The sequence below is a fragment of the Balaenoptera ricei genome, chromosome 2 (assembly GCF_028023285.1).
Source record: "Balaenoptera ricei isolate mBalRic1 chromosome 2, mBalRic1.hap2, whole genome shotgun sequence".
Lineage (NCBI taxonomy): Eukaryota > Metazoa > Chordata > Mammalia > Artiodactyla > Balaenopteridae > Balaenoptera > Balaenoptera ricei.
Genome location: NC_082640.1, coordinates 73,118,504 through 73,145,794, shown reverse-complemented (window position 1 = coordinate 73,145,794; position 27,291 = coordinate 73,118,504). Strand labels below are relative to the sequence as shown.

Genomic DNA, 27,291 nt, shown 5'->3' with positions numbered 1-27,291 from the left:
TTATCTCTGGCTTTTAGGTCTAAGCCAGGTATAACTTGGAGCTTTAAATGATGATGAAACCCAGTATGCTCAGAGAGTCTTGGAAGGTTGAACAGTTGAGATCATGTAAGCCCAGCCTAGTAGACTCTGGGGTGCCAGCTGCCAACTTACCCAGCTCATTGCATGAAAGACCATTGTGCTCCTGAGAGTGGTGTGGACGTGACGGAGCTGTAGGGGTCTTAGCTGTCCCTTTGCCGCAGGAAGGTGCGATCTGAATCCACAGATCCCTCTATTAATATGCTGCTCTCCCTTCCTCCTCCACTGCCACTCACCCTCCAGTATTTGAGTGCCAATGGCATCCCCACACAGAAGTTGGGGATTCCTTTTGGGAATTCCTTTTTGAAGCTCTACCACCTTGGGACTCTATACCACTAACCATTTTATATGTATGTGTTCTCCACCCTGTAATACTTTGAAGATTGTAAAAGGTCATCCTTTTAAGAAGGGCAGTTGTCAGCTGCTCTCTACTTTGCTTAGATTGGAATCAAAGGGAAGGGACTTACCTTGTGTGGAGAAGTTTGTTTGTTGTTTATTTCCTCCAGAAAGGATTTTGGGGGTAAATAAGAACATCTTAACAGGGATGATTTAGAATAGTTTATAGGTAATTTTGATTAGAGGCATCTTATAAACACAGGCCTTTATATTGACCAATTTTTTTATTTTCTAGGAATGATGTACTGATACCACTTGCAAGCTTGTTTTCACTACAGAGTGGGCAAGAACACTTAGAATGTGGAGCAAGTGTCTTCCTTGGCTGTGTAGCTCTAGTTCATGGTATAAGGAAAGAGATCATTGAAATGTGTTCTTTAATTTAGATTTCATTTATCCACTGCCTAGCCTTTTTTCACATTACTGCAAATAATTAGAAATTGTTGCTCTTCTAAGATATCTTGTCCTTTTCATTTTGAAGGTAGGGATTTTTGTCTCTTGTTTTGCTATGAATGCCAGTGCCTTACACATAGTAGATGCTCAATAAGTACTTGCTGAAGGAGTGAATCAGTGAACAATTTCAGACCTAGAAACAATCTTAGATACGTGTTCAGGAAATCCTGCTCTACTTGAGTCTTGGATCCTGCATGTCATCTGTTCCAGTGGGATGTGGGGCCATTGTGTTCCCATTTCAACAGGTGGTGGTTCTGGCAGGTTTAGTTTGGTTGGCTCAGGTATGCAGCGTTTTGGTAAGCACAGTACTGAGTCTGACACCGTGGCAGCATCCTTTGGTCTATTTCAAACTATTCAGCAACATTTGTAGGCATAGCAGTAACCCTGATGGACAATCGGGCTTTGGGGGGAAAAGGGACTGTATTATTGCATTATCGCCATTTCTCAGTACTGTCTTGTGAACTCTTAGGAGGCCGTTGTTGTTAAAGGTATGTATACTAGATATATAAAGTTTTTACCTGGTATACCGGAACTTGTATTTCCAGCTGATTCATAATATCAATTAGCTTACAAACATAGGGAATAGTCAAAGGGTTTCTGCTACTGAAACCAAAGATATAAATTAATAATTGTTGCCAATTATTGAGTCCAAGCTGTGTCCTGGATTCTAGGTAAAGTACTTTACAGATAATATCTCAGTAGATCCTCAAAAATCCAGTGTGGAAGATGTGCTGTCCTCATTTCCCAAACGCAGACTGCGAGGGATAAGATAACTTCTCCAGGATCTCCCAGGTAGCATGTGGTGGAGCCCAGACTTGATGCCTCTGACTCCAGAATCTGTGCCTTTAACCACTACACTGTGTTCACACTTCCTGTGCTAACCACCCAGAGTGCTACTTGACAGACAGCAGTAAAGATCAAGGTTGTCCACATAGCCCAAAGGGAAGTAAAGCTCTGGCAATTTTTTGCTTAATTTTACTATTGTAGGTAGCTAAGCTGTTTGAATCAGGAATTATTCAGATTGCATTTTGAGGCTTTTAAAAATTATGATAAAATATATGTAACATAAAATTTAACATTTAAGTGTACAGTTCTCCACTTTGATTTTTTTTTTTTTTTTAATTACCTTGGTAATTGTAAAATCTGCTTTACAGTGTAGCCAAAGTTAAACATTTGCATTTGAGGCTAGGAGGAGGGAAGACAGAGAAGAATGTTGTTTGTCATTTAAATTTAAATAATAATGTATATTTTTCTGGTTGTCAGAAGGTTACATGTAGTATAGAAAGCTTTGAAAATCCTAAGAAATCATCTAAAATCCCACCACCATAAGAGATAGCTTCTGTTAACATTTTGCTGTGTTTCCTGGATTCTTTTATCTATGTGTATTTTATTTGATTTATATTTATTTACATTTATATTTTGTATTTATTTACAAAGTTGGAAGCCAGACCCTGAAAGATTTTGCCTGCTATTTAAGGAATTTTAATTATGAGTACAATGGCGAGATGCCAAAGGATTTTAAGCAATGAAGTGATAACTCTGGTACCCTTATGGAGAGTGGACTAGAGGAGGTTAAGAATGAAAGCAGGGAGACGTAAGTCATCCATGTAAAGGCTAATTGATGAGAATGTGAGTAAGGCCTTGCATGTGGGGTATCAGACTGTGGAAACGTGGAGGTTGTTGAGTCTACAGGACTTAGTGACTGACTAGTGGTGGAGCAGATTACTCCCAGGGGTCTGCTTGGGCTGGCCGGCAGGGATGTATTGCCCTTCTTCAAAACGAGAGCACAAGGAGGAAGAGAAGATTTGAAGGGGACGAAGACAACTTCCTATTTCACTTAGTTGAGTTTTCGGTGACCACAGGGGCCATCTGGGAGCCGATGCCCTGTCAGTGTTCTCCAAGGCACACCTGACCCCTGTCTATGTCTTCGGCCTCATCTTGTGCCCTTCTCCCGGTGGATCTGGGCACTCTTGCCAAGCTGACAGTCTTTTACTCAACCTAGTAGGTTCTGGGCCTTCCTGGTGAGCAAGATATTTATCACATTTCTGCCATGTCCCAGGCACTGAGGGCTTCCCCTCTTCACTCCAGCCTCTACCCCTTTGCGCAGTTCAAGTCTACTCAGTCCTCAGGCCTTGGCTTTAATGTCATTTTCTCATGGAAACCTTCCGTGGGCCACCCCAGCCCCTCAGCCAGATTAGGTGAGCATTTTTACTCAGAGCTCCTCATGCTTCTTCATAGCGATTGTCTAAATTATAATTAATTATATAATTATTGGTTCATTGTTTTCTTTGCTAGCCATCCATGAGAAGAAGGGGCCTTGTCTATCTTATTCACTACTAGTAGCATTTGGTATACTATCAGGCACATAGTAGGTGCTCACTAAATATTTGTTGAAATGGATGGACGGGGGGTGGATCTAGCACTTAGTACACAAGTGTGGTCTTGTGATACAGATTTTGGAATAGGTAACGTACAGGTGTCAGTTGAAACATTTAGAAGATAAACTGTTTAAAAATACCAGACATGGGGTCTTCTAAAATATGATGACGATGCTTTTCATCAAACTGTGTAACAAATGCATTATATTTTAAGTGTCTGTGATTTACTTAGACAAATAGTAACTTTTTTTAGTTTAGTAACATTTCAATCAGTTCATATAAAAAGAAATAAATCTAAAGCCATATGGTTACAATCTTAGTATAAGAGTCAGAAACAAGATAATTTCTACTTAGAATAAAGAAGTGCACAACAGAAGCGATTACCTCTTACTCTCAATGTTACCTCTATTTTAACTTAAACATCCTTTGAGCTTCAGTTGGTGCCAGTTTTATTATATGAGGTCAGGTAGAAAGGGTGTATCACCTTTACCATAATTACTAATTCATTAAAGGTTAAAAGTGAAAAAAATGTTAACAGAGTATTTATTTACATGGTGAGACAATGGAAGATTTTATTTATTTCTGTTTCTCTGTACTTCAAATTTTTATTATAAATTCCTTTTATAAAGACAGAAAAAGGACAAACACAAGGTTTCTGGAGGAGAAGAGTACATTGACATTATATTCTTTAACTTTAAATGTATAAAGTACTAAATAACGGTCTTTTTTCCTCTTATAGGGAATTATGCTGGTCTATGACATCACAAATGAGAAGTCCTTTGACAATATTAAAAATTGGATAAGAAACATTGAAGAGGTATGTATGGAAAGAGAATGGATACTAGAGAAGAGTCCTGCTGGGTGCTTATAAAGGGCTCCTCTGTCTCCCTATCACTCAGCTGAGCTGCTAGGAAGTAGGGCGCGGGCAGGTCAGGCCCTCTGCTCTGAGGAGTGCCAGGGAGGGTGACATCTCTGGTACCGCCAGTCTGACTTCTCTGCTGGACTTGGGGGGTGCAGACAGAGGAGCAGTTTCACAGAATTTTAAACTTGGCCCTGATCTTGAAAATAATTTAATCCAAGCCCCCATTTTACACATGAGAAGACTGAGGCCAGAAAGAGGTGACTTGCATGTGCTCATAGAGCCTTTAAAAAGGAGAGCGAGGATTAAAACCTTGGTTTTCAGGTTCTGTCTGTCCCACCAGGCTGTTTGACGGGCAAAAATATATCTTTATTCCGGCAGTTTATCATTTTGCCCTTCTAACATTTTCTTCATCTTAGATATTTAAAATTTGATTTAGTTCCAGTTTGATTGGTATGAAGATTTTTTTAAATGTCTTTGACATTTCAGAAAGAAATCTGACTCTGAAATAATTTCATACACATTTATATTAACCTACGTGAATTTATTGTTTAAGTAGTTCAGAATCCAGAATACCTTCCGCATTGGCTCACTTAGTACTGAGGTTTTCTCCCTTCTTTGATCCAAACTAACATTTGGAAGTTTTTTTGTTAGATAACTTTAACTTTTATTTTTGTTTGTTCATGTACCAAAAAAGACATGAGAATGACTGCAAGCCTTTGGGAAAAAAGTTCGCATGGACTCTTTTTTTTTTTTTTTTTTTTTTTGAAGGATATTTATTTTACTTTTTTTTTTTTTTTAAAGGAATTCCTTTATTTTTTTTTTATTTTTTATTTATTTATTTTTGGCTGTGTTGGGTCTTCGTTTCTGTGCGAGGGCTCTCTCTAGTTGCGGCGAGTGGGGGCCACTCTTCATCGCGGTGCGCGGGCCTCTCACTATCGCGGCCTCTCTTGTTGCAGAGCACAGGCTCCAGACGCGCAGGCTCAGTAGTTGTGGCTCACGGGCCTAGTTGCTCCGCGGCATGTGGGATCTTCCCAGACCAGGGCTCGAACCCGTGTCCCCTGCATTGGCAGGCAGATTCTCAACCACTGCACCACCAGGGAAGCCCCGCATGGACTCTTATGCTGTAGCTTTCCCCTCCTCTCACCTTTAAAATTTTTCTGTGAATCAGGCCTTGTGTTGAGTGAAAGATTATTTGTCTTATAATTAAATTTCTGGATCTGTTTCTGACAGGTTAAGATTTGCCTGTTGAGTAACTGTGTTTTTCTCAGGTTGTTAGTCTAACATACTGTTTTCTCCCTGCAGCATGCCTCTTCAGATGTTGAAAGAATGATCCTGGGCAACAAATGTGATATGAATGACAAAAGACAAGTGTCAAAAGAAAGAGGGGAGAAGGTAAATTTGAACTGAATGCATAAAGATTGGAATCTACTCACATTAAGCATTCATTTTCTTACTATTATTTAATTATTGATTTAAGTTTTAAAAACATCTATATTTTAATCTGTTAAAAAAACAACAAAAGGGTTGTAATCCATACTTGAATGGTATGAATTAGTATTCGAGCTCCAACTCCATATACTGTGTAGTCATGACTCATTCCTAAAGAATTTGCTGTTTTCTGGGAGATACAAATTGGTCCTTTTTCAGATTCCTGCAGCTTAGAGTTCAGGCTTTTTCTTCCGTATCTGTGTGTAAATACCCAGTTTTGAAGTTAAACCAGTTCATTCTCTTTGAAAAAAAAGTAGCAGGATAGGTGAAGTTTCAACAGTAATCATTATTCAATTCATTTTTTTTTTCAGGAATATTTTACTACACATTAGATTTAGGTCATTATGGAGTTTTAGACTCTTCATTAAGCTACGGATATCATTTATAGGCATTTCTCTATTTTATGTCCTGCAAAACAAGAGTTTATTACATGTACGTATTCATTTCTATGACATTTTCCAAATTGACTTTAGAGGCTTCAATTTTTTAAGTCTTGGAATTTTGCTTTAGACTTTTTTTTAGTGATACGCGCAAAATGCATTTTGTTTTTCAATCTGACTGCGAACTTTTTTCCCCTAAAAACATTCACTTAATCTTGGTGTTGCACATGAACTGGGAACTATTTGGAAGTAGATGGAAATGTAGAAGAGTTCACAATTTGCCACAATCAATAGAAACCCAAGCAGTGAGTACTTAGTATTTTAAGCATTTGTTCTTTTATGCACCAATTTATTAAAAAATAATGAAAAGTTACAATAGTAACTGTTGGAGGTTTGTACTTTGGGAGCAGATAAAAGGGGTAAATGTATCCCAAATTAATGATAGGGGTGAATGTCTCATAGGTTTGCTAGTGATTTTATTAGAGAACTACAGGTATAATAAAAAAAAAAAGGGAAGTACTTAAGTTATGTTTTGAGTGGAAGTGGTGCCATTTTACTTACTTGTGGTGATGAAGTTAGATATCTAAATTTCAAACATGATACAGTAGAAGAAAGCAAAGAAATTTGAGAACCACAGGAGTTCTGAACTAGGTACTCTCCCTTTAGGACTCTGAAAAACCTAAAAAAATATAAATGCTCTATATGTTCAAGAAACTTGCACTGAATTTAAATGTTTCTCTTGTCTTTCAGTTAGCAATTGACTATGGGATTAAATTCTTGGAGACAAGCGCAAAATCCAGTACAAATGTAGAAGAGGTGAGAAGGAATTGTTTGGTGACTTGTTATGTAGTAGCATTAGTGTCTTAGGTGCCTGTGTTCAAGCAACTCTCCAAGCCTTGATATTTTCTGACTTAGTGAATGCCTTGTGGGAACTCCACTTCCATTCTGTAAATGTTTATGCTTCTGACTTTTATGTGGATCCTGGTTGTTGGATTTCTAACACCCGTCCTCCACGTGGGATATATTAGATTGCTCAATTAAGAGTCACTGAACAGGGCTTCCCTGGTGGCACAGTGGTTAAGAATCTGCCTGCCAGTGCAGGGAACATGGGTTCGAGCCCTGGTCTGGGAAGATCCCACGTGCTATGGAGTAACTACTGAGCCCTTGGGCCACAGCTACTGAGCCCGCGGGCCACAATTACTGAAGCCCGCACGCCTAGAGCCCATGCTCCTCAACAGGAGAAGCCACTGCAATGAGAAGCCTGCAAAGAGTAACCCCCGCTCGCTGCAACTAGAGAAAGCCCGCGTACAGCAACGAAGACCCAACACAGCCAAAAAAAACCAAAAAAGGGTCACTGAACAGAAGATGGAAGTTCAGGTTAAGTTCAGTTTTGCCCTTTGTTTGGGAAGCTGGAAATCCTGCTCTGGCCGACCAAGCACAGTGTCCTCTGCTCATTTATCATCGTCCATGTCATCCTACAGTAGCGTGTAGCACAGTCTTAATTACTTGCATGCCTGCACTCTCTCAAGAGAGAATTAAACTGTTAGCTTATTGAACAGATTCCCTTAGTGTCCATGTTTGAAGTCGATTAAGCATGATACATTTTAACACTATGGCATTAAGTAGAAATAAGAAAGTGTGTTTATCAGAGAGTAGTTTTAATAAGTTTTCAGTAAGTTAACTGTTAAGACCAAATTATCTAAGGTCTTCTAAGAATAGATTTTCTTTGCCGAGCGCAGAGTTGTTGATAATATTTTCTTTTTTAAAAACATTTTTAAAACTGATCATAAAAATAATACATGTACTATGTGTTAATACATGTAATTTATTTAACAATAAAACTGATGGTTTCATAAACATTTAATTTCTTAAGCTGTTCACTCTTCACCATGACATATGGCTAAAAATTGAGACTTAAGTGACTCGACTAGTGGACGCTGATCAGAATTTTTTCTTTCTTTTAAATAACTAACAGTCATTTCTTCAGGTTGGCTAATGGGTGTTAGGAAACAGGAAGCCTCTACTGATTTATTTACTCAAGCATAGATACGCAGAAAAATGCTTCCTTCTGCTTGCTACAAAAGGATTTCCTTTCATCAGAAAGAGGGGAGCCTCTTCAGTCAGGTTTAATGGTGGAGACAGGAGAAAAGCTTGCTCACTGAGATGGCCCACGTAGGATTGCTGCCACGGAGTGAGCTCTGTGCCCTGGCTTAGTGGAGCAGGCTTCGGTCTCTGTTAGTCCTGTGCCCTGATCATACCTGTGACTTAGAGAGAGTATTGAGTTGGGAATTCCCTGGTCAGGGAACTAAAATCCCGCAAGCCGCTTGGTGTGGCCAAAAAAAAAAGAGAGAAGAGAGCATTGAGCTATGGAAATATAGACCTGGGAATTGCCCGAGCTGCTTATTCTGGCCAGGTATTCTGCAGAAGTTAGCAGTTTTCCCAGAGCTTTAACTTAGCCTCAAAAACTGAGATGGGCTTACTTAGAAACTTTGACTCACAGGTGACCAGTGTGACAGTGAGACACTGACAATGAGTGATAATAGTAGTTATCATATTGCTTCTTTTTGACTGGTTTAATAATAATCCTTTTGCTGAACATTTTTGGGCATTAGGAGTGATTGGGAACAGACTGACATACCAGTGGTTTAGCATGGAGACAACTGAGGAAGCCTTAAGAGTCATGTAGAAAAGTAGGGATGATAGTTTTTTTTTTATTATTAATTTATGTATTTATTTTTGGCTGCGTTGGGTCTTAGTTGCAGCACAGGGGATCTTTCGTTGCAGCGGGCAGGCTCTTCAGTGCGGCAGTTGGGCTTCTCTCTAGTTGTGGCACACGGGCTCTAGAGTGCACGGGCTCAATAGTTGCGGCTCATGGGCTCTGTAGTTGTGGCACTTGGGCTCTCTAGTTGTGGCACATGGGCTTAGTTGCCCTGCGGCATATGGGATCTTAGTTCCCCGACCAGGGATCGAACCCCTGTCCTCTGCATTGGAAGGTGGATTCTTTTTTTTTTTTTTTATAAATTTATTTATTTTTGGCTGCATTGGGTCCTCGTTGCTGAGCGTGGGCTTTCTCTAGTTGCTGTGAGTGGGGGTTACTCTTCGTTGCGGTGTGCGGGCTTCTCACTGCGATGGCTTCTCGTTGCAGAGCATGGGCTCTAGGTGCTCGGGCTTCAGTAGTTGTGGCTTGTGGGCTCTAGAGCTCAGGCTCAGTAGTTGTGGCGCACGGGCTTAGTTGCTCCGCGGCATGTGGGATCTTCCCAGACTGGGAACCAGGCCTCAAACCCGTGTCCCCTGCATTGGCAGGCAGATTCTTAACCACTGCGCCATCAGGGAAGTCTCTGGAAGGCGGATTCTTAACCACTGGACCACCAGGGAAGTCCCAGGAATGATAGGTTTTAAAAACGTTTGGCTTGGGTTTGGGTCAAGAGGCACTAGGCATAAAATGCCACTGAGATTTGTCCTGCTTCTATTTCACTGATTTCCACGGTGGGGAATTTAGCTGAGCTGTAGGAACTGTTGGGATTTTGGAGTGTTGCGACACGGGAGGTTATATGTTCTCAGGTATAAGAGGGAAAGCAATTTGAAAGAGAGGAGGTTGGGAATAAAAGGTGGAGATTTTTGTGAAAACAAATTTTAGAGCTATAGGGTAATTCATAATTATTCCTTCAGTTATTAAACGGATATTCAGCATCTCCTAGACCAGAAACTGTGCCCCACTCTGGGGATGCCCAGGAGCTTTAGAGCCTCCGCCTCCCAAGTGATCTTATTATACCCATAACTCAACAAGTGTCATACTAGGAACTTGTGTCAGATGTTATGTGCAGAAAATATTCGATGAATGACAGTTTGATTACACTGGAAAACCTTTATGATATGATAAATGAAAAATAAGTTACAATAGTCATGTGTCTACTGTGATTGCAATTATGTTCTTTTCTCAATTAAAAACCTCAAAGTAATATATTTATATTTTATAATGAAATAATAAAAAAGGCTACATTTCTATTTTAAAAGATAATATAAACATATAATAATGAAATCTTTGGTTTACCTTTAGGCATTTTTTACACTTGCACGGGATATAATGACAAAACTCAACAGAAAAATGGTTTGTATGACATATAATTTTTATTTTCCTTATGCTGTTTTTAAATTTGTTCTCTTATTTGTGTTGTTTATTTATTTAATTAAAGGGATAGGCCTGATTATAATATATTCAGATTAACCCATTTTTTTTCCCTGACTTACATTTTCACCTGCTTAAACTTTGATTCTTATTTCTGTTTCTTCAAATTTCTTATTTCTGAGCTGCAGCTGTTTCAGTTCTTTCCTCTGGCTCTTTAAGTGGTCTTTATTTTTATTTTTTTTTTAACATCTTTATTGGAGTATAATTGCTTTACAATGGTGTGTTAGTTTCTGCTTTATAACAAAGCGAATCAGCTATACATATACATATATCCCCATTAAGTGGTCTTTAATTGAATTTTGATCAGAATAATTAAAGTAATAATGGCAAAATTAAATTTTTTATCTTTCTCTATATCAGTATATAATTATGATCTCAAAGTCGCTGAAGTTTGCTTAAATTTGAAACAATCTCAGTGATGAATCATTACGACATCCCAACATCCCGGAAAGTTTGGTTTAACCTGAATCTTGCATATAATTGTATACCTTATGTTACCAACTCTTCTTACCTCCAACAAAGGGGTTGCCTGTACCAGTATCTTAACATTGTTTACATTATTACCCTTGAAACTTTACACTCTTTTGGTTATAATTTTTTTGAACTGGACTTAGGAACTTCCTAATATGTGGTTAATATATTAGGTGCTAGCCTTAAAATATTTTTCCTATATTAACCCACTGTTTCCAAAGAAACAGACAACATCAGAGCTTAACTAGTTCCCTTCCTAATTAACCACACTACTGAGGACACATTTATGGCATGGTTAGATATTTTTTTATTTCTTAGATAATTGGGCTCAAACCATGAAACTTTTATTTCCTTGCTAACTCCATCTTCTGTTTTTTTAGAATGACAGCAATTCATCAGGGGCAGGTGGACCAGTGAAAATAACAGAAAACCGATCAAAGAAGACCAGTTTCTTCCGTTGTTCGCTACTTTGATGAACTCTTTCTGAGAGACTGCAGTTCACCTAGAGGACCCTTTCCTGCTTCTCTGAAAGCACAGGTCACCCAGCCTCAGAATCATCCTGCCTGGCTGCTACTGAGAGCACCGCTGAACCTAGACCTAGATTCTGCACACAGAATGTGCAGTGGATTCCAGCCTCATGGCCCATCAAGATAACACGCTTCTTCTTTCAAACGTGGAAGCAATGAAGTGGAGACACGTGCAGGACTTAACTTGTTTTTCCTCTGTTTTATTGCGTGTTGCAGAAGCTGCTATCTTTTTCTTTTTCACTTTGCACATCAGTTGTTAGCCTTTCCTTGTTACAGCACAATCTGAGATTCATATCTGCACACTTCTGTCTGATGAGGTTCTAGACAAATTTGCATTCGGGAATGTTTAAAAAAAGAGTAGAACATTTAAAGCAGAGGTTAATGTACGAAAATTACAGCATATCTGGTCAGGTTCATATGGGCAAATGTTATTGCATTGATAGCATTTATTTAAGGGCTCTGATTTTCTTAAATAAAAGGGTCATTAAATTCTGATAAAATTTATCTTAAAAATTCATAAAAATGCCCATCTGTTCATCAAAGGCCACAGTTTCTTTATTTCTTCAGATTGTTTAGAGTTTTGCTTCATTCCTGACTTTTTTGCCAGAGTCCGGGTAGCTGAATAAATCACTTTTTCAGGTGATTTATTGATTACCTCTGCCTAATCTATTGACACTGCATTTGGAAATCACTTTAATGTCGCTTTTCTTGAGTTTTGTATTTGCTCTTCTTTCCTATGTTTGACCTATTATAATCACTCACCTAAAACATGACATATTTGAACATTGTTGTCTGTTTCTAAGTGTAAGCTTCTTAAACTGAAATTTTACATAGACAGACACACTACTTAGGGTTTTATTTCAGCATCTAATTGTTGTTCTTTCACATCAGCAAACATAATATATTTTTTCTTAGATTCACTCCTTAGCTATTGGTTTAGTAGTAATGCCCAATTCTTATCATAATCCCTGTCTGCAAGAATTAACAAGAGTTAGATTTAGACTTAGTTCACAGAATGCTTACCTATAGGGATAGAGATTAATTTGTGGATATAAATTTCATAGAGATAGCTCTTGGTAATGGTGAAAATAATGATTTTTTTTTTAATTTGGGCTTTTTTTTTTTTTTAAATAAGATTAATTAGACCTAGTGCAGCCTCTAGGAAAAGTCTTGCCTTTTCATTAGAGCAAATATGAGCATGGTTTCAGTTTTACAACAGCTGTTGTTGAATGTGTAGAACCCAGTTCCATCTGTTCAGGTGCATTGTTATAGAACTTGGTCCAGCCATTTGGGCCAAAGCCAACCAAAAAACTTAGCTGCCTTTCTCACCAAACACTGGTACTGGTATGCCTTTTGTAGATGAAACCGTCACATGAGAAAAAAAGGTATTTAGTGTTAATTTAATGTGCCAAATTCATTGTTGTTATTCTAGCCTTCAGTGTCATAACACAGAAGGGAGTAATAAAGAGGTGATTAGGAAATAATAATTATTCTTCCTGTTAGGCCTGGTTTTGTTTCACAAAGGTTACCATCATGCTTTATAGTTCAGTCCGGGAGTTGAAAGTGGGAATGGATTGCTTGTTACCTCAGAGAATTCTGCTTCAAATTAAGATGTATCATTAGAATACTTGGACCAGTCAACCTTTACTACTTGTTTGAAAACTTATGCACAATTTAGTGGCAGGAAATATATACCAGAGCTATTTTTGATGGGTTCACTAAATTTATTGTTCACAAATTTCAGTCTCCTTGATTTTTTCTTTTTTTTTTTTTTTGTACTTACTTATAGGCTTAAAGGCACCAGTTGGTGTCCCAGTAAAATCAGTAGTTCCTTGATCAAAAGTTGACTGTAAGTCTACCATCTGAAAATTAGATAGGTTTCTGGAACAAAAAAGATAATTTCTTAGAAACATTTTGTATTCACTGATTTTCAGAAAAAGATCCCAGCAGTTAAGCTTTCTGGATGGTAACAAGGTAATTTCTAAAAGGCAAGTGCTATGACACCATGTATGAATGTAACTCTCTTAGTAATTTACCTCCAACTCTTTGGTGTCTTAACACTTTGGTTTATATCTCAGGGGTTGTCTGCAAACCAAAACTGACATATTCTGTGGTTAGCCTTTTTTTCCTTAAACAGAATGCTTTGCTTTTGTTTTTTTTTCCTTCTCTCTTCTGTTGTCTCATATGGGTTAATAACTAGTCTCCATGAACTTCCCTTTGAAAGAGCCTATGAAAGTTAGATGAGTCTAAAAGTGTTCTTTGAAGTAGCAGCAAACTGGGGGTATATACTCTGTTATATAGAAATAAATTGTCCTTGCTATTTTCTTACATTTAGCTTTGCTAAGTTGTATATAATTTGAGCTAAGACCATAGGAGATTCACTTTCTGCATGGTAAAATGCCCCAATAAATACTCCACTTTGCTTAATAATGTACATATAGTGCATTATTTTTTCTATTTGTAGATGAATTTAGTGACAGATAATTGTCTGTTCCCTGCTGAAATCTAGTTTTGTGTGAACATTTTTGTGGTTTTATGGATAAAGGTACATGAAGGTTTATTGCAGCAGTATTAGTGGTTCAGTGGCTGCATTTTATTATCAGTGTGCTAATTTTTGACAATGGTTGGGCTAGACCTTTTCAAATAGAGTCTGAGGGTATCAGACAATGAAAACGTGCTGTAACTAAGTAGCATGTAAATCAGTTGATTGTAAAGCGTTTCACTGGGAACTTATTTTAGCTATATTTTACTTCAGACAGATTATGAGAAAATAATCCACCTGTGCATCAGTTAGGAGGTGCTGCAGGGTTTCTTACTATTTACATGAACATTTTGTGCAGTCTTTGTTATAAATTTTCAGAAGACTATACTCTTTACTTTGAAGGACTATTTTTTAATTATACCTCATTTAGCTAACTAGTATTCTAATACCTAGTAGAAAAACAGTGAGCCAGTCTTTAAGTATCCAACACAATTTAGACTATATGTTTTGTTTTGAACTAAAGGCATCATTGGAAAAAGTAGCAGGTAGTTTAGGATAGAACATACATGTCATATCCAGTAGCGCAAAAAAAGTATTATCTTCCTGTCTCCATTAATAAATTTAGCTGTGCAATATAGATAAATGTTTGCAGAAATTTCTAAATAAGAGATTATAACTCCATTTTACAGGTTCTGAATGCTGAGAATCTGTATTAAGGCTTATAGTTTTTCCTGTGAACAGTAAGTGATACGTGTAAGCAGACTTCCTTTCCTAGTTCATGACTTAGATTTCTTTATAAATTTAGTTCTTAATCTTTAAAGATGAGCTTCTAAGCTTAAAATTTTAAAATAGCATTTCATTATGTTAGTTTACTTTTCTCTGATTTTAAGCACTCATTTCTGCTCTCAGATTTTTTATAATTTTTCTTTTAACAGAAAGGACATTCCTTTTTCCTTCTTGTTATATCCAAAGAAGGGGGTGGGGGAATGTCTAAAAATGAAATTCCTTGTCCTAGAGGGACCTAGATGGACAGAATATACTAATAAATTTCAAATGCTAGCACAATTTTACAGTAGAATTGGTCTTTTTTCAGACTAATAAAATTAATGGGTGTCATGTTCACTATGAAAAAAATCTAAATGAAATTTACAGAAATGAAAATTAGCAAACAATTATTTTAGGGATATTTTCAAATTTTACTTCATTTTTTGAAATGCTTGTGCCATACGCAATTGCATTTCTTATTGCCAAGAACTAATAGAACTTCTTGTTTTATTTCTTACCTTTTTTTAAAATGTGAATTTAATTATAATTCATTCCTATGGCCTTACAGATGGGTTTTGTTTATTTGCAGCTGACACTGTCCCTTTAAAGCAAAATACTGTAAACTATTTGACTAAAATCATGCCCCTAATGGGAAATATCCGTTTTTTCCATAGAATCATCCTACTGTAAGTTTCAGCATATTTTACTTTTGCTCCAATGGCTTAATGTGAAAAAGCTCCTGCAGATAAAGTGGACCTGTCATGTTGTTAATCTTGTTTAAGCCAACTCATTAACTGTGTACTGATAATGATGCTGTGTTTTTTTTAAGAAAAAATGGATTTTATTCCAGGTGAACTTTTTTTTACAATAATGTTCGTCTAAAATAAAAACTACATAATGAAAATATTTATGTCTCTCTGAAATGGATTGCACATTTTTTAAATGTTTCTTCTAATTTGCTAGGTGTGTGTCTCAAACCATGGTAGACTTGAGATATTTTAGCAAACTTTACATCTTACTTCGAGTTCTTTTTGTTTTTTTGGAGGGAAATTTTATTTATTTATTTATTTTTAAACTGAAGTGTAGTTGGTTTACAATGTCATGTTAGTTTCAGGTATACAGCACAGTGATTCAGTGATATATATATATATTTTTCAGATTCTTTTCCCTTACAGGTTATTACAAGATGTTGAGTATAGTCCCCTGTGCTGTACAGTAGGTCCTTGTTGGTTATCTATTTTATATATTTTAGTGTGTATGTGTTAATGCCAACCTCCTAACTTATCCCTCCCCCCCACCCTAGAGTTCCTTAAAGACTGAGAAAAATGGCCAGAGCTCCTGCTTATTCTTAATTCAGCATACATTGAGGTTATTCTGTTATAGAACTGCAGCCTTAAATTGATCGTGCTTCCCTTCTTAGTCCTTGCCAGTTTAGTTTCTGTTGTTTTCACTTTCAAACAGCACAATTGGATGTCGATGTTCTGCCAATGTTCTACCCCTGGGCTGGTGCATGTTCCCGGTAGCTTTTGCCGTTCATCCCCAGAACCATTTTGAACCTTCACTATTCCTCTCAAGCTTATTTTCCTTTCACTCTTTTTTTTTTTTTCTTAAAGGTCAAGTCTTTTATTTATTTATTTTTGGCTGCGTTGGGTCTTTGTTGCTGTGCATGGGCTTCCTCTAGTTGCGGTGAGCGGAGGCTACTCTTTGTTGCGGTGCACGGGCTTCTCATTGCGGTGGCTTCTCTTGTTGCGGAGCACGGGCTCTAGGCGCGCGGGCTTCAGTAGTTGTGGCACGTGGGCTCAGTAGTTGTGGCTCGCGGGCTCTAGAGCACAGGCAGTAGTTGTGGCGCACGGGCTTAGTTGCTCCGCGGCATGTGGGATCCTCCTGGACCAGGGCTCGAACCCGTGTCCCCTGCATTGGCAGGCGGATTCTTAACTACTGCACGGCCAGGAAAGTCCAGCCTCTAGGATCTTGAAAAGGTGAGGTTAGAGATTTTCCCCTAAAGCCTCTAGAGGGAAACTATCCTGGCCCTGACACCTTGATTTTAGCCTGGTAAGACTCATTTCATAATTCTGACCTCCAGAACTATAAGAGAGTAAATTTGTGTTGCATTAAGCCATTAAATTTGTGGTAATTTGTTTACAGCAACGATAGGAAACTAATACAGTTTTCACATTTGTATCTCTAGCTCCAGCCTCTTTCCAGAGGGCCAGACTTCAAAGTTGATCCGCCTACTGGACACCTCCCCTTGAATCTGCTACAGGTACATCAAACAACATGTCTGAAATTCCAACTCAACTCTCCATCTTTCCTCCTTCTCCAGCAATTCCCACCAACAACTCTAAATCCCAAGAGGAGAAACCTATTCTTTCTCCTCTTCTCTCCATCTTGATAGCACCATCATCTGCCCAGATCCCCAAACAGTTAATCAACCTCCGAGCCTTACATGTACTAACTCCTTACTCTCTAATCTATCTCCTTGCCCATTATTTTTGCCTCTTCGTTCAGGCCTCCTTATCTTTTGCCTAGATTTCTGCAACCTCTCCTAACCAGTCTTCCAGTCTCTAATCTTATTTTCCTCCAATCCAGTTTTCACAGTGCTGACAGGTTTTTAAAACAAGTCTTACACCCCTGCCAAATTTAATCCTCATAACCTTGGGAAAAAAAAAAACTAAACTCTGTAGCCTGGCAAACAAAGTCCTTTGCGATCCCCACATCTTTCTTTCCCGCCTTAGATTTTGTCACTCTTTAACTCATATGTACCTTTTGAACCGCATCAGTAATTGCATTTCCCCGAACATAACATGCTTTGTCATTCCTTTCCTTATGCTCTTCCTTCTGCTGACTCCCTGCCCCTTGTCTAACTCCTCCTTATCGTTCAGTAACTTCTACTTATTTTCATTCAGTAAGGGTTTCTCTGGGAAGACTTCAGCCACAACCCATCCCTGGTTAGGAACTCCCTCCTGTGTCTGCCCAAAGTGTCACTCACTACCCTGGATTCGAATCATCTGTTTACTTTCCTTCCCCACTAGACTCTAAGCTCTTGTAAGGTGGGGACCGAGTCTTTGGTTTTTGTAATCACAGTATCAGGCAAAGAGCCTGGCACATAGTATGTGTTTAATAAATGTTGAAAGAATCAGTGAACTTCAGTAGTCATCACAATCAACACGTTGCTGAAGAAAGCTAAGTGTAATTTAGGAGCTGTTTGGTTCTCCATTTGCTTTTCATTTGAAGGAAGAATGGAAGTAAATTCATCAGTGCCTCAATAAGTTTGGCAATAAAAAGAGAAGCTTCATTATCTGGTTTTTATTCTGGCCCTCATCTTACACTATTTTAATCTTTGTTGAATATCTTACACTCTTTTATCCTTTATTAAATATAGAAGAATTTTCTTTTAATGAGATAAATCACCCAGAATGCTCTCTATGTATTGATAAATTGAGTAAACCCTCTCTTCCCCTTTCTTCATGTTTTCTACTCTCAAAATTTAGGTTTTCCAATATTAGTTCCAGGGATATATGAGAATGCCCCCATAGCAAGTGTGGATGAAAAATGTTGCATGCCATATCAGTAAACAAAGGATGCTGCGACCATCAAGCCCTCAGCCACTGCAGCTGCCCCCCAAAACTGCACCCAGAGGGGAATCAGGATGAAGAAAAGCAGGATACTGACCCTAGATAGCTAAGGTGCATATCAAAGGAATGTTTTCAATGAGCCAAGACTCTTGCGTCTTCCCACACATAGAAAAGTGCTAAATTCATTAACTTGAGATGTCTGGTTTTTCTTTAACAGTAATCATCAGCTGCTCTAACCACCAGGTTTTGTTTTTGTTTTCAAAACTCCTATATATCTGGCTCCTCCCTTTGGCTCTTTATTTAGAGCAGTCCCAAGCCCTCAGCAAGTCGGCTGAATAAAACATAATTCTCAACTTTTAGGTTGTGCATTTTTTTTTCAGTCAGTACAAGTAAAATTAATTAATATTAATTAATTTAAAAATATATATACCTTTCCAGAAGCCATCACCCTTGATTTTTTCCCCTCCTTCACTCCATGTAGCTCATCAGGTCATTAAATTGTGTTTGCACAGTTCCTAAATCTCTTCAGTCTTTCTGCTTCTCTCCAGACTCCTGCTGTTTCCCTGATTCATCTGCAGATGCCAAAGACCTCTTATCTGAAATCCCATTTTCCATTATCTTTACAAAGGAGATCTGAGCCTGTCACTCTGAGCTTGGATAAACTCCGGACTTGAGGTAAACTCTAACCTGCTGGCCTTTTCTGTCTTATCTCTCCTCACACTGAGAGGACATCCTGAACTACTTTCTGTCCCTCAGAAATGCCCTGCTTTCTTTCACTTTGAGGCCTTTCCACTTGTCCTTCCATTTCTCCCCTACTTCCTAGCTTTGCTGACTCCAAAGCTGAGACCTGAATGAGTGGGTGTCATCTTCTTTAGCAACAGCTCCCAAGTTTGGATTGGCTGTCCTTCCCCCTTCCTGTATATCTTCACAACCCCTCTACTTGCCTGTCTGGCTTCTCCACTAGACTGTGAGCTCAGTGGAGACAGGAGCACAACTGTTTCATTGGTGTCCTCCCAATCCCTAGCGTTTTGCCTGATACTTCATGCTCACGCAGCATGCATTTTGAATGAATGAATAAATGGTTGAGTATAAATCTATCAGCACTATCAGAAAATAAAGCGCAAGTGAATTCATTAGTATATTGTGAATTACTGGTGGGTATGTCCAAGCCTTATTGGATAAATTGCTAAAATGTGGTATTGCTTTTTGCACCCTCCCACTCCTCCAGGCGCATACCCAGCAGTGGATATCCTTATCCATAGTGTGTGTCAGCCTCTTTCCCGCAGGCACCTTTTAGAGATTTAAGTCCCAACATCACTTAGTATGTTTTCAAGTCTTTGGAGAAAACTCATAGTAAGTTCCTAAAAACTTAAGGAGTCAATTAGCACTGCTTCTTAGCCTCACATTCCTCACTTGTAAAAGAATTGTGGAAATCAGTGTAAAAGTGCTTTTTAAACAGCCATGCATCATGTAAATGTAATTCAGAGAAAACTTGAAATAAGTGTTTCTAGTAAATAACCATGAATGCTGAAGAAGTCTATCTTATTGGTGATTTTGACAGTTTGATCTAGTTACTTCCTTTTCTATTTTATTCCAACAGACATCAGTTAAAGATGTCTTCATAGATAGGGGGGCAGAGTCATTACATTTTGCATTGCCTTCCCATTTTTTAACTGGACTTGGGGACTAAAATTGAACTGAGATATGGTCAAGATAACGTAAGTGCAAATTCCCCCAATTTATAGCTCTGCATGTTGAGTTGCCTACTTCCAAAGTATTTGAGGCACCTTTAATGGAGACACAGATCTTGGTTAAAATCAGGATAGTCAAATCAAAATAGGGATAAAAGAATAAGCCATATTCTGAAGTCATGGCAGTAATTGTAATTTAAAAAAAGAAGAAGAGTTGCTACAGTTGACTATTAAATTTAGCTCCAAGGTTCCTGGGAATTAAGATAAAGCCTGAATATGATGAGTTAGCTCTCAAGCTGAGCATATGCATTTGTCAGGAGAAACAAAACTTTTTTCTAGCCCTGAACTCAAACAGTAAATTAGAGATATTGAATAATGATAATGAAATAGTTTATGAAATATGCAAGAAAAAATGTAGATGGCCATTTTGCTACCCAAAAAATGGGGTTCGCCTCATGGTGGGTGTCGAGCCAAAAGACACAACCAAGCCAAAGATCAGGAGAAGGAAGGATTTATTACTTGCAGCAAGTAAGGAGCGCACTGGGGATCTCTCCCAAAGAAGTGTCTCCCCAAATGGCAAAACTGGGGAAGTTTTAAGCTAAGGGTACATGCATATTTATGTAGACGCTTGAGCAGAGAAGAATTCAGCATAGAACTGAGGCAAAGGTTGACAGAGTCCAAGCTTTAGTTGATTGAAGTCACAAGGGTCAGAAGAGGTCAACATCATCACCCCTTAGGTTCCAGTTGATCTGGTGGTTGAGGCTTCAGGCTAATCTTTACCATTGAAACAGAGCTGGGAGTCTTTATTACTGATATATTATCTTTGCTATTGTTACTTCTCTTGCCCAATAACAGTCCTACATTCTTTTGTTCCCTTAAGACTATTAAGTACTAAGGCCTGTTCAAGGACAAGCATTGTGTCTAGGCTTAGATGACAAAATAGCTTAGGCCAAAAACAGATTTTCTTATGTCAATGAAGCCATGCCTGGTTCTCTGTCTCCGGGGACCCCCTATCCTATCTGCTTACAATTTCTTGTATTAAAAAAGCTTAATTTACACCAAGGACGTGAGTAGGATATGCCTCTGTGATGGCATTTCTGCATGAAGCTGAAGTAATGTAATTGTATTTGACAAATTTGATTCAGGATAGAACCAAAAGAATCTATCTAATGGTGAGTCACTCTATCAATTTCAACTGTTGTCTCAACCTGAGTTTTAACAGGTGCTGGACAAGACATTTCAAAATGAAGAAAAATTCTGTGGAGTAATAGGAAAATATGTATGTCTGTTTAAATGGACAAAGGTGACATTTTACCACAAAAATTAAATACTTGTATTATTTGAAGGCCCATTTTTCAGAGGTGAGCTGCGAAAACATCTTCAGTCAGGTCCCAACTTTTGTCTTTTCAGTGTTGATTTCCAAGAGCTTTATTCACGATAGACATTAAAGAATGAGTAGGAATGGCTAACACTTACATAGCACTTACTGTGCAGGCACAATCCTCAAAATAACCCATAACGTATATTATCCCCATTAGGCATGGAGGTAAATCTTAGATGTGAATGATTATGGAAATTAACCTTCTGGTTTTAATTTGTAAACCTCTCAGAAATTGTTTAATTAATACAAAATAGCAAATGTTTTTAAGTTCCACTTTTTAAATTATTTCACTCATTGAACAGATATTTAGTTCAGCACCTTCTTGCTGCTGCAAAACCAACAAAGAACAAAACAAAGACCCTGCCCTCCAGAAGTTTACATTTTAATCGGGGAGACAAATGAGCAAGTAAAAACTGAGCAGGGAGATGTTACTGTTATTACGGGGTTGTCAAAGAATGCCTTCAAAAACAACTTTTTTAAGACTTGGCGGGAGTGGGGTACAAATAAAACCAGCTCGCCAAAACAACCCTGAGATGGACAGCTTCTACTGTGAGTTATCGCCTGGGTCACTGCTCTCCCAGCTAGAGTTTTGTACGTAGTTTCACGAAGTTCCCGCAACTGTACAAATGGCATAACGTGCTTCAAAAAAAGACTCCTTTGTTTAGAAATGGAATCCTGCCTATGTCCTGCGCGGAGTTTTTCGTTAGCTGATCTGGACTCTGCCCCAGTTCTGGCTCCAAAGCGGCTTGGGGACCTCCCCTTCTCTTAGCCACGTCGTGGGCGCTGTCGTTGGCCTGATGGATGCGTACCAGTGGTGGTGGCGGGGGGCGGCGCCAAAGCTCCTACGCTAAAGTCTCCAGATACCGCCGCCTCTGCATCAGAAGCTGCGAAGTCTCCCGGGCTGAAAGCCGGAGGTGAGCCCCGCCGCGCCCCGCCTCCTCCGCCGCGCCCCGCCTCCTCCGCCGCGCCCCGCCTCCTCCGCCGCGCCCCGCCTCCTCCGCCGCGCCCCGCCTCCTCCGCCGCGCCCCGCCTCCTCCGCCGCGCCCCGCCTCCAGCCCCGCCCTCGCCGCGCGCTCTTCACCGTTGGCGTTCTGCGCCCCCGCGTCGCCGCTAGGCCCCCGGGCCGGCTTCTGCGGTCGCCATGACGGCGGCCGTGTTCTTCGGCTGCGCCTTCGTTGCCTTCGGGCCTGCGCTCGCCCTCTACATCTTCACCATCGCCACCGAGCCGTTGCGCATCATCTTCCTCATCATCGGGTAAGGCGGTTGCGCCGGGAAACCCGGACCTGGGGCTCCCTTCCCCCGCCGGGGGTACCGGCGATCCCTGGCGTCCCCACCAAACGGCTCGTCCTCGTTGGGCTTTGGAGCGGAGAAGGGTTAGGAGGGGGGAGAGCGGAGACCCCACTCCTGGGACTCCTCGCCCTCCTCCGAGGGTCGGCGAGAAAAGAGCAAGAGCCCCGCGACCCCAGAGGGCGAGCTCTAGGGAAGGAGATCACACCGTGGGTCTCAGAAAACCCGGACGCTTGGCTCCCGAGTTTTTGCCTAGGGTCCGTGGGTGGGCGTTAGTGAGTCATACATTAAAACTGTATTTAAAAAATTGTGGATAACTTCAAATATGCATCTTTTATTTTTTTGGAGGGGGAGGTCCCTAGTTTCCCTCAGATTCTGACAGGCATCTGTAATCCCAAGCGAGTTAAGAGCCCTTAAGCACCTGGGGATCGGGTGCTTTAAAACATACGGATGCACAACACCTATCCCTCCCTGAATCAACTGAATAGGAATATCTAGGGGGTGGAATTCGGACTTTTAAAAAGCGTCCCAGGTGATTCAGGTGTGCGGCCAAAGGGTAGAAACCTGTGAAAACTCCGCAGCACCTGTAGTACGTCTCCTTGCAGGAGCTTGGTCAATACCGAACTCTGGTGGCGAATGTAATCATAATCCCAGTTTTCACCTGTCTGGCAGCTCTTACTGGAGCTCCGCTACGACCCTCTCCACCACTGAGTCTCACTTGGTACCAAGAGAAACAGCCAGGCGAGGCCAGTGAATCCCACCTTTTCTGAGCTTTCTCACCTCTCACAACTGTATTGAAAATGCTGCATCACACGTGTCATTTAAAAAACAATAGAGATTTGGGCAAGAGGTCTGTAAAGCTTGTTATAATCATTAAAATCCACAGGAATGTTGTAAAAACCAGGCCTGGAAGACTGATGTAGATCAGAGCACAGGCTTTCAACCTCTGGATTTTAAACCAATCGCTCTGTTAATAGAGATGTAGACATTTTCCTGGAAAAGACATTTGCACATCAATGGGCAAAACTTTAATTAGGAAGCTTAGCAAATAACCAAGTTTCCAGACAGACAGTCCTTGGCAGTTAGTCTGCAAATTTACTTACAAATAGCGGGGTCACTGAAAAAAGTGATTTTTAGGAAAAATCTCAAATTCCTCTTGGCCTGCATGTTTATTTCACCGGGGAAACTGCCCCATTGATTAGGACCAGTTGGTTAAGAGCATCACTTCATGAACACTTTTTTTGTCAGGAAATCTCTTCCTTCTCAAGCAGGGTTTTTTCTGCTTTTAAATCATTATTAGCCCTGTTCACTTGTAACTCCCCCCCACCCCTAATTTTCAGAGCTTTCTTCTGGCTGGTGTCTCTGCTGCTTTCTTCCTTCATTTGGTTCATGGCAGCAACCCTTACTGATAACAAAGATGAACCAAGACAGAGAGATCTGCTGATCTTTGGAGTGTTAATCTCAGTCCTTATCCAAGAAATGTTCCGGTTTGCATATTATAAACTTTTAAAGTAAGTTAAATGCTTTACCTTTTTTCCCAGTTTTATTTGAATTATGATTTAGTAGTTTGAAACATTAATGTATTGTTGTATTTGAAGGTCCATGTCTTCCTACATAGTTCCAAGCCAAGGGATTGTACATTTCCAGCCTGAAAATATTGAGTATTTTAACTCGTGGACGTTCATTCCTTCCTTCACTCGTTCAGAAAATACGTCTTGAGAATTTGCTCAATGCCGTGCATACACTAGGTACTGGGGATACATCATGATTAAAAGACAGTCTCATGGTGGTAATATTATAGTGGGAAGAGATAGACAACAAATGAATAAACAAGAAAAGACATTGTATATTAAAAGATAATAAGTGCCATGGAGAAAAATAAGCTAGAGAAATAGTCATTGAAACAAGAAGAACAAAAACTGTGCCAGATCAGAATTTATATGCACTTCTCTTTGACATCACCTAAAATAGGTAATTCTTATGGTGACTATGCCTGCCATTATTTTGACTTTATTAGGGAGGAACAGGGGTTCATTTTGTGATATGTCATTTGATTTCATGTTCAGAATAGAAAAATACATTAAAAAAAAAAAAAGCCATGGGCATGAGTTCCCTTTTTAGGCCAGAAAGTAGGTCATCTGTAGGATCCATGAGGATCTCACATGAAACCACTGTTTTGAAACACAGCTTGAACTTGGAACCATATTTTCTTTCAGGTAGTCATGAGGTTGGCTTTGATTATGTAGTAAGGCTTAGTTACTAGAGTGATAAATGTGCTATGTCTTCTCATCTCTGCAAGTGAGATAATTAAAGCACTTTATGAATTTTATGGATGCAACCAAGACAGAACCTCAATAACATCTCTTATAATAGGCTTCTGATAATTTGTTCTTGCCAATATGCCAGTCCTTTTGTATTTTTTATTTGTTGCTTTTAATAACAGATATTGAAATTTAATAACGAAGCAATTTAAATCACAAGTAGAAAACCAGGAAGCCATTGCTTAGAAGCAAGAGTCATATCTGAGAAAAAGTTTAAAAATGAAATTTCCATTAGTTCCTGGAAATATTAAAGAACAACCAATAAAAATCAAACATGACATTTCAGGTTCCATGGGAATACAGTACCCTTAACAGATGGACATTCAGCTGTGGTTGAATGTTTCTGGTATGCAGCAGTTACTACTATTCCAAAATTTAATTTTAACTGTAGAATATATTAAGGTAATAAAAATCTCCTTCTTTCTGACCTCTACCTTACACAGGCAAATGCAGTCTCTTGTCACATGGTTATCATCTTGTCTCTTTCAAGGCTAAACATTCCTCATTTCTTCAGCTGGCCCTCAGGAGACATGGATGTGGCTTCCAAACCTTTTCCCATCTCTGTTCTTTTATGTCAGTGGACACACCCCTTTTTGTCAGTGCCTGGGATTTACCTGTGCCCGGAACCCAGCACAGTACCCTGCTGTGGTCGAAGCAGTGCAGAGAGCAGGGTCCTTCCCACCCTTGACAGGGCACTGTTCTCTTAACTCAGCCTCAGGTTGCACTGGATTTTCCTGTCTCCAACATCACTGGCTCATGTTGGTTTTGCATTTACTAATTTCAGTAGATTTTCATAGATCAGGACATGGCTTTAATAACCCCTTAGGACTTGAGGTTCTAAAATCTCACTTACCTGGAGTGGCTAAATGGGTATCTGCTGTTCTTCACTATTGTGTTTCTTCACGGTTTCCACCTGAAAAGCAACCCTTTATTGGCACTAACCTAAGGTTCCAAAGGACTACAAGCTGAACATGGGTTGCCTTTTTTTTTTTTTTTTTTTTTTTTTTGGCCGTGGCTGTGTGGCTTGTGAGATCTTAGTTCCTCCACCAGGGATTGAACCCGTGCCTTCGGCAGTGAAAGCACAAAGTCCTAACCACTGGACCACCTGGGAATTCCCCATGGGTTGCCTTTTTTTTTTGGCTGCGCCGGGACGCGTGTGGGATCTTAGTTCCCCGACCAGGAATCGAACCTGCGCCTCTTGGAGTCTTAACCACTGGACCACCAGGGAAGTCCCAGAGTTGCCATTTTTAATGAGGGCCACATGCAGAAGGAATTATGGCTGTCAGTCTGCAGGCTCTCATGCCAGGAAATTCACAGAAGCCTCTTTGGCCTTCTGGGGAAACCGTGTTTGCTCCTCTGAAAGGACCTTTGGAGATTTGCAAACAAATAATAGGACAAACCTGTATTAACAGGTGCCTTTGTTTGCCTTTACAAAAGGCATCTGCTACAAACCTTTGGAATATGGTACAGTATTTTCCTAGCACATTTTAGAAATGTTGGATGTTATGTAGTTACGTGTTAAAACAAGTTTGAGAATTATTATGATACTTTATTCATGACTAACATTTATATAGATGCATTTAAGTTGCTCTCTTAGGCTTTACTACATTCAAATATAGGAACTTCAGTTTAATCAGTATTCTAACTATCTCCACTGCCAAAGTAAGTTTTGAACTTTTAAGTTTAAAGTACTGCCTCAATCAAATTTTCTCTATCTGAATTTGGTGCCAAGATTAAAATGTGGAGAGCTTGCACCAGTTTTTTTTTTTACATATATGGAATTGAATCAAAGTATTTATCATTGTAGTCCAATATAAATTTATTTCATGGCTTAGGTCTTAGGACCAGTACTTCATCTTGAATGAATGAATTGACACTTTCAGCCTAGCAAAGAGTTGCACTGTGAGAAATTGACATGTGGCCACATGTGATAGCCCTTTCTACCTTAATCAGAAGGAAAAAGAAAAACCCAAGTTATGGTCCTGCACATTGCCTAAAACATACCTTAGAATTTTTTGGCTTGGATTGAAGCTTTTGTAATTTAGTTCAATTGTCTTATAATGCTGATACCATAAATATTTGGTAATTTGAGAAAATCATTTATAGACAAAATAATAAGATAATCATTGCTATAATGTCTTAAAAGGCATAAGTCTATTTAAAAAATTTTCTAAAATGGTGTATTTATATGCATATTCCTTGGTACTTTCCCTCTCTTACACACACGTATAAAGTGAATCAGAAGAAACAAGAAAGCTGGTATGATTTATCATTTGTTTTTCAAAGTTTATATTTAAAAAATCGAGCTTTTTCTTTTTTGTTCTTGGAAACAATAATAAACGCAAACAAAGAATTTTCCACTTCAGTAAAATGGTCAAATTAAAATCACCGTCACTTACATCATCAGTTGTGTGATGTATCCGTCAGGAACATGGAAACTGATGGTGTTTTGTACTTTTTCACTTCCTGATGTTGGCCCTAGACCTTTCCTTCCTCATTGAACAAGGACGTTTACTAAACTTTTAAATTTATATCTTTAATATATTTGTGATAGCAGTACTTTGTTTTACTAAATA

The 27,291-nt window shown here is 39.2% G+C and overlaps 2 protein-coding genes across 6 annotated transcripts in view; both read left to right on the top strand.

Moving 5' to 3' along the window:
• The window catches only part of RAB8B (RAB8B, member RAS oncogene family), a 67,438-nt gene extending 52,678 nt beyond the window's left edge, over positions 1–14,760 (top strand). Inside the window, exons 4-8 of the mRNA XM_059913093.1 lie at positions 4,039–4,116; positions 5,464–5,553; positions 6,780–6,845; positions 10,087–10,137; positions 11,067–14,760. Coding sequence (XP_059769076.1) covers positions 4,039–4,116; positions 5,464–5,553; positions 6,780–6,845; positions 10,087–10,137; positions 11,067–11,159 — 378 coding nt within the window. The 3' untranslated portion in view covers positions 11,160–14,760. The remainder of the gene's footprint in view (positions 1–4,038; positions 4,117–5,463; positions 5,554–6,779; positions 6,846–10,086; positions 10,138–11,066) is intronic.
• A 7,422-nt stretch (positions 14,761–22,182) lies between these two features.
• APH1B (aph-1 homolog B, gamma-secretase subunit) overlaps positions 22,183–27,291 on the top strand; it is a 110,484-nt gene continuing 105,375 nt past the window's right edge. For 4 of the 5 annotated variants that reach the window (XM_059913088.1, XM_059913087.1, XM_059913089.1 and 1 more), the window contains exons 1-2: positions 22,183–22,361; positions 23,735–23,905. In XM_059913088.1, the coding sequence (XP_059769071.1) occupies positions 22,249–22,361; positions 23,735–23,905 (284 nt within the window). In that variant the 5' untranslated portion in view covers positions 22,183–22,248. The remainder of the gene's footprint in view (positions 22,362–23,734; positions 23,906–27,291) is intronic. The other variant, XM_059913090.1, reaches the window with a different exon arrangement.